The sequence below is a fragment of the Penaeus monodon genome, chromosome 4 (assembly GCF_015228065.2).
Source record: "Penaeus monodon isolate SGIC_2016 chromosome 4, NSTDA_Pmon_1, whole genome shotgun sequence".
Lineage (NCBI taxonomy): Eukaryota > Metazoa > Arthropoda > Malacostraca > Decapoda > Penaeidae > Penaeus > Penaeus monodon.
In genome coordinates, this window is record NC_051389.1 from 38,872,567 (window position 1) to 38,880,066 (window position 7,500).

The window sequence follows — 7,500 nt, forward strand, 5'->3', positions numbered from 1 at the left end:
ATATGAAATATGATATTTTTTTCAAACCAGAGAAGAAAGAGAAACGAGCGATTTAACAAATAAAAAAAATCGTCGAAAAACGCCAAGAGATTAAATCCCATACGATTGGTAATTATAATAATTAATGGGGGAAGGGCCAATCCGAGCGCTATTTTGCTCCCCTTTAGAGCGGCCTCCAAGTTGCCACTTTTTCATCTATCAGTACATTTTCTTCTTCTAAGTGCCTTGTCCTTTCAGGGCGTTGGCGATCATAGTTTTCCATCCCGTTCTGTCTGTTGACAACATTAGCAATTCTAAGTCACTTCTGCCCATATTGAGATCTTTGTTCAAGCTGGTGATGAACTTCTACCTTTGTCTACCCCTGCTTCTCTTTCCTTCTATCTTTCCTGTTAACACTAAGTTTTCCAATCCTTTACATCTCATTACATGTCCTAAAAATTGCATCTGCCTTTTCCTGATAACTTTCATCAAGGTTCTTTTAACTCCTGCTCTTCTTAAAACTTCTTCAGTAGTAACTCTTTCTGTCCATGAAATCCTGAGCATTCTTCTGAGGACATTTAGAAACCTATAAATATGTAACAACCGTAAAACTACGTATTTAATAGTATCATTTCTAAAGTATAATTTCCGTATAGACAAAGTGGGTAATTCTCGAAAAAATGAAATCTTTGACCTGAAACGACCTGGGTTAAGGGGCGAGGGTAAAGGTGCTTGTTGTTTAGAGATCGCTCCAGGGCAGGTCAGGCCTCCACACAACAACAGGAAGGCGAACAGAGGTCACGCAAGTCCCGTAATAAGGTGGAGAGGGGGTTGAAAGGGCTGGGATCGGTGAGGGGGGAGTGCGGGCGTAAGAGCATTTAACGGCCTTTGTGAAGCACAATATCTCTGGTGCGTTTTCAGTTGTCTTGAAAAAAGATATCCAGTCTGACAAATGTATTTCGGTGGTAGAAACTATAATTTAGATGGTCTACAGAGACAAGCTTTATGCTCTGACAAGTACCGTTAATTTAGTGTGATATTGTTTTATATTCTCTCTCTCTCTCTCTCTCTCTCTCTCTCTCTCTCTCTCTCTCTCTCTCTCTCTCTCTCTCTCTCTCTCTCTCTCTCTCTCTGTCTGTATATGTATATTATATATATGATAGCTATTATATATACATATGTGTATATATATATATATATATATATATATATATATATATATATATATATATATATATATATATATGTATATATATGTGTGAGTGTGAGAGAGAGAAAGATGTATATAAATATATATATATACATATGTACACATATGTATATATAATAGCTATCATATATATTATATATATATATATATATATATATATATATATATATATAATATACATATACACAGATATGCATGAGTGTATGCGTGTGTGTGTGTGAAGAAGCAATACGCGAAAAGGCCTTCGGCATATTCATGTTTTTTTTTTTTTTTTTTTATTCTTCCCTTCGTTGTTTTATTTGCACACACATATATATGTATAGGTAGACAGATGTGTATATATACAATATATATATACATGTATGTATTATATATGTATGCATATATATATAAATATATACATATACAGACATATATGTGCATGTATTTATATAAGCACACACACACATGTATACACATACATGTATGTATGTATATATGTATGTATATATATATTTGTGTGTATACGTATGTATATACATTATATATATATATATATATATATATATATATATATATATAATAGATAGATAGATAGATAGATAGATAGATAGATACATTTATACATATAAACACACACACACATGGATATACATACATACAAACACACACTTACACGCAGATACACAAACACACACACATCTGTATGTGTATTTATATGTGTATGTATGTAAGTATATATATATATATATATATATATATATATATATATATATATATATATATATATATATATATTCTTATATATATACGTATATACATGTATATATGTATGTATATATTCATTTACACATACATATATATTTGTATGTATAAACATATATGTATAAATATATATATACATATATATACATATATATATATATATATATATATATATATATATATATATATATATAATATACATAAATAGACACACACACCATCTGTCTATCTATCTATCTATCTATCTATCTATCTATCTATCTGTCTATATATATATATATATATATATATATATATATATATACATAAATATATATATATATATATATATATATATATATATATATATATATTATATATATATATATATTTATATATATATCATATATATACATGTATATATATATCATATAAATATATATATTTATATATGCATATATATCCATATCTCTTTATCTATCTATCTATCTTTCTAGCCATCACCGATGCGGTGTTTGACGACTACTGCGTAGTTGCCAGGGTCTTAACACTGGGGTGGCTGACCCTTGATCCCTCCCCAGGGAAGTGGGTGTTTAGTTAATCATTGTTGGTGGTTCTCAACTCAACATCATATTTATGGTAGAATTTCCCACTACCGTATCTAGTGACTTACCCAGTGTATGCAAATCCGTGCAAATATGCACAAACATTGCGCACGCGCGCGCGCGCGCGTGTGTGTGTGTGTGTGTTGTGTTTGTATGCATGTATGTATGTATGTGTATTCATATATAGATGCGTATGTGTGTGTATGTATATAGACACAATATGTGCATAAACGTACAGAGCATATACTTACTATATGTAAGTAAGCGCATGCAATTTTACAATCACGATTTTTTAAGGAAATCTTCTTAGAAATTTCAAGCTTACACCTTTGCAGAGTTGTTTCTTGTATCATATATCACTGGACATTGCGAGCCTCCTGCCGCCATCGCCGCTGGGTGCCCCTCTTGCCCGGGCCCCGAAGGCGTCCGGAGCAGCCGCTCGGTTCGCGGCCGCCACCGCGCGCCAAATCATCTGGTCCACGTCGCTTTTTGTAGCCAACTGTGTCATCTAAGAGATATTTAACTGTGTTCATAGTGCATCCATCCCTTTGTCAGTCTTATTTGGTTGTGGTTCATATTGTAAAGCAAACGATAATTGATTATCTATGATAAAAAGTAAGATTTTAGCTTACATTCCTTTAGGAGTAAATTTATTCGAAAAGGATGATAAACAATTGCTAAATGGGGAAACGGTAGTACCAAAATGCCATAAGTTTGTAGCAATGACAAACTTTAAAAGTCGTACACACTGTCTTGTAAACCCTCTTCACGCATTTTGCAATGTCCTCCTAGTAGCACAAGCAAGATATGTTCTGTCATTACAATTTCCGTCTCGAACATAGTTCTCTCCGTATTCATGCTCAGTCAAGTGAGTTTCTTTGCATGCTTTGATGCCTCTGTGCTTCCGTCATATATCTCATAGTTATTCGCTTGAACTGGCGTTTTTGCGGCACCATGAACTTACAATAAATAACCTTTGACATTTTTTCCCGTACGTATAACATCAAGCGAAATAACAGGCGTCCAAAAATGCTCACTGTTATTTTGCTTTGGATAAACCGAGGAATTCGGCCAAAAACAGAGCGAGCGTAATCTATTTCCCGCGCCCGCCACGTGCCAAGAACGAGTGTCGCGCTGCGTCAGGAGAGACTTGTGTACACAATATATCTCGCGCAAGTGAATGGTGGGGCGGAAAGGCGCTGTGGGAGCCCGCGTGTTGGATCTGCTGATTTTGTCGTGGACTGTGTGATAAAAGGCATAATTTCTTTTATGGGAAACTGCCTTGGATGTCGATATCTCTGGAGAGCGACTCGTTGAGCAGATCTACTAAGCACATTTCCCCTTGCTCCCTTTCCTAGAGTGGGTCGTCCTTCACTTGTCTCGTTACGGTAATTTACCCAGCGTTGACAGCGAGGAGAGGGCCCTGTGTATTCTTATATACTAGAGGAATTTTTTCTCTCCATTGTCATTTTTGGACCGGCCTGCGCATTTGCTAAGACAATCAATTTTTCATGCACACGAGAAGACTATCTATCATACAAATCTAGGTCATGGATATCCCTCTACCTTCAGGCTCAGAAAATTTAATAAGAATCATTATGATTTTGGTTAATTATCGGTATAATGATAATGCTTATGGTCAGGATGAGATGGAAGTTATCAAACTAATTATCAACCCCGACAGTTCATAATGTTACGAATCTTCTTTTAAAACGGGGTTATGTTTATTGGGTCATATGATAGCGACCTTCGTTTATTCAAGTCTTTACCAAAAAACATAAATGTCACTAATAAACGCCAACTTACCTTATTGACACCTTTTAATATACGGTTAAAATAAGTTGTAAATTCATAGAATTATTTTATTTACAGTGTGTCCAATTTGGGTATAATAATGCCTTTGAACAACCGGCAGCAAGGTGCTGCCTCAGTGATATAGGCCTTAATAATTACTATAACAGTCGCGTCTAAAATGACGCATGGGAGTAAATAAGAAGAGAGAATTTTAATAGTAGTAGGAAGACTTTGTCTGCGTGTATCGCTGCGCCACGCGGACGATGCCGCAGCCTTCGCGACCGCCTGCGTTGCCCGTCTTGAGGCTCTCGGCGTCCCCGCCGCGCCCCAGGTCGTCCTCGCCGGCGTGGACGACGAAGGCGAGTCCGCCGACGTAAACCGGAGAGTTCCGGTCGAGAGATATGTGTCTGTCGAAGAGGGAGATGCGAGCCACGCCGTTGTAATCGGCGATGATGTTGCCCAAGTCGCCGGCGTGGCGGTGGAAGTCCAGGGGGCTGCCGTGGTTTTTCTGCGGGAGAGGAAGTTTGGTCACGAACCGAGGCTTGCAGCAAGCACGAAAGGGGATTGAGGACGTGTGTTGCTGCGAACGGAACTCACGATAAAAATAGGTAATAAATATCATAATACACGACTTTCCTTATGTATTTACATGGCTATATTATATCCAATGCTAGGGAAAAAATCACAAGAAAATTACGAGACTTATTTCCCAGACACTGATAAATAAAGACAAAGTCTAACAAAGCGGCATTACTGTTTCTCCTCGAGTCATTGGCATAAAGTGTCATCCGTAAAATCTTTGGACATAAAACGATAAAAGCATGATTGTGAACATCGTAGCGAGAATTCAAGCTATGCGAAGCTGTTTCATTTTTTCCTTCTTTCTATACCATATTTACCAACCAAGCCCCCGGGCTGTGTGCCCCGGTGTCCAGCGCGCAGACACGCCGCTTAAGTGCCAGGTGAACTCCGGCTTTGATAAGGAATGACAACAAACGGCTGAAATATCTGCGTAATGTAAACAGACAAGAGCGGGAATAGTTGCGCTGCAGGTGAGTCAGCGCGAGGCAGGTTAAGAGCGTCAGCGGGGCGGAGGCGGCCGAAGAATGGAAGCCGCAGTGCCTGTCAGTGCCAGGCGGAGGACGTGCGTGACAGCAGTGCCGGCTTGACTCACTGTGGCCACTACAAAGGCCCGTGAAATGGATTCTCTTCGCTGACATCTTTCTCCGCTGCCAAACTAAGAGCGAGGAGCAAACTTTGGCTTATTACCAGTATTAGTATTTCATATCTTATAACTCAGAGGTTAATTTACATCGGCGTACCTACTTTTTCATTAAAGCCCAAATTACTATTCCTGACGATACAGTATTAGATAGATGTAACCTTATTTTTAAAACATGAGCACGAGACTAGTATAACAGAAAGGGCGAGTGTACCTTCCTTGCGACAGGATTAGTCTTTTCGTCCTTGTCTATTTTGGCTCATAAAGTGTCTCCTGAAGCTGGCAGAGCCACATGTTGAGGCCGTGCTACTGCCTCTGTGCTTTTGCTGATATTTCCCTTATAAAACCAGTGACTTTGTACGCATTTCTCATCTCTTTTGTTGATCAGCCCTTTGGTGAGGAAGTATTTTTACCTGTGATTATATAACAGACACATACACATGCTAACGTTCATACGTGTGTGTGTGTGTGTGTGTGTGAGAGAGAGAGAGAGAGAGAGAGAGAGAGAGAGAGAGAGAGAGAGAGAGAGAGAGAGAGAGAGAGAGAGAGAGTGTGTGTGTGTGTGTGTGTGTGTGTGTGTGTGTGTGTGTGTGTGTGTGTGTGTGTGTGTGTGTGTGTGTGTGTGTGTGGGTAGGTGTAGGTATAGGTGTAGGTGTGGCTATTTGTCTTCCTCCCAGTCAATGCATAAATAAGGCTATATTTGCATAAACACAACCCGAGGAGTGCGGCCAAAGAGATCCGCGGCGCCCATCCTCGAGGAAAGTGAAAGGCACAAACACTGACTCAAGCGTCAAGTGTCACCAAAACAAATGCAAGTCACGGTGGAGATAGCAGTATGTTATTTTCTATCCTTTCTTAAGATGTCACGCATGCGTAAGGGTTTGAATAATGCGTGTAAGATCACACACATACTACCAAATGTGTGCCATAGACGTGGCCATTAAACTGAACTGTAGCTGCCTTCTATTTAGATATCCAAGAGGCTCATTCATAAATTCTTTCCTTTTTAAACATATGCAGTTTCAAATAAATACCCATGAACAATTTTCCTTTGCAATATGAGTAGCTTATAAGTACGCCCCTGCCTTTCCTTTACATGTAGATTAACAAATTTAGAAGAAAAAAGTTCAATGGTAGGAATGCCACAAAGGGCGTGCAGAAGGGACCTGAACGACGGCAACGCTGAACCAGTCACGCCAAGTGATGAAATGTCTTCCCGACGGACTTCGGTGGTTCGTGCCCTTGCATTGTCACAAGAGGCAACTCGGGCACGAACGGGGAACGTCAAGCATGAAATAAACACTCGATATTTGACCTACTCGTAACTGTCACTTTTTTAGAGCTTGATTCTTACCCTATAAGAAGCAAATATGAATTACAAGCTACATTTACATGAAGCAAAGAGCCACGGGGATATTCTCATTTTATTTCAAGGCATCCATAAAAAAATTGGATCAGCTCCAATACATTTTTTTCCCTTGAGTGAATGGCTATCTCAGCCAAATTGTTGGAATATCTACATCTTTTAGAAGACTTATAACTCGAACATCCTCCGCCCGTACTTTGGTTTCAAAATATCTCATTTGTTTAGTAAACAGCCTCGCCGCCTCCGTATATACTTCGTTACAGCGGTGTAAGTCGCCCACACATGGGATAATTACAGGGACGCGAAAAGTTTCAGGGGAGGCGGTAAGCTTATGTTCTCAACGCGCCCCACATTTTTCTCGACATGGGGAGTGAGGCGGTATTTTTGGCGGTTTCCACGTCACTATATTCAGCGTCTGCCAACAAAGACGAATTTACGCGCGCTTTTAGAGGGATTTCCCCTATCTGATGTATTTAGCCGAAGCGGACGGACAGGCAACGAGATAACTCCCTCGTGCACTGGCAGTGGTCACGAAGCCGTGTGTGAATAAGAAAAAGGGCAGTCTTTCTGCAGCCAGATGACGCAGGGGATAAGCAGGGTA

At 39.3% G+C, this 7,500-nt stretch overlaps 2 protein-coding genes across 4 annotated transcripts in view; one reads left to right on the forward strand and one right to left on the reverse strand.

Moving 5' to 3' along the window:
- LOC119572199 overlaps positions 1 to 7,500 on the forward strand; it is a 62,107-nt gene that overhangs the window by 6,202 nt on the left and 48,405 nt on the right. The gene's annotated exons all lie outside the window — the stretch shown is intronic.
- The window catches only part of LOC119572200 (superoxide dismutase [Cu-Zn] 4A-like), a 42,878-nt gene continuing 39,743 nt past the window's right edge, over positions 4,366 to 7,500 (reverse strand). For both annotated transcript variants that reach the window (XM_037919175.1, XM_037919174.1), the window contains exon 5: positions 4,366 to 4,819. In XM_037919175.1, the coding sequence (XP_037775103.1) occupies positions 4,523 to 4,819 (297 nt within the window). In that variant the 3' untranslated portion in view covers positions 4,366 to 4,522. The remainder of the gene's footprint in view (positions 4,820 to 7,500) is intronic.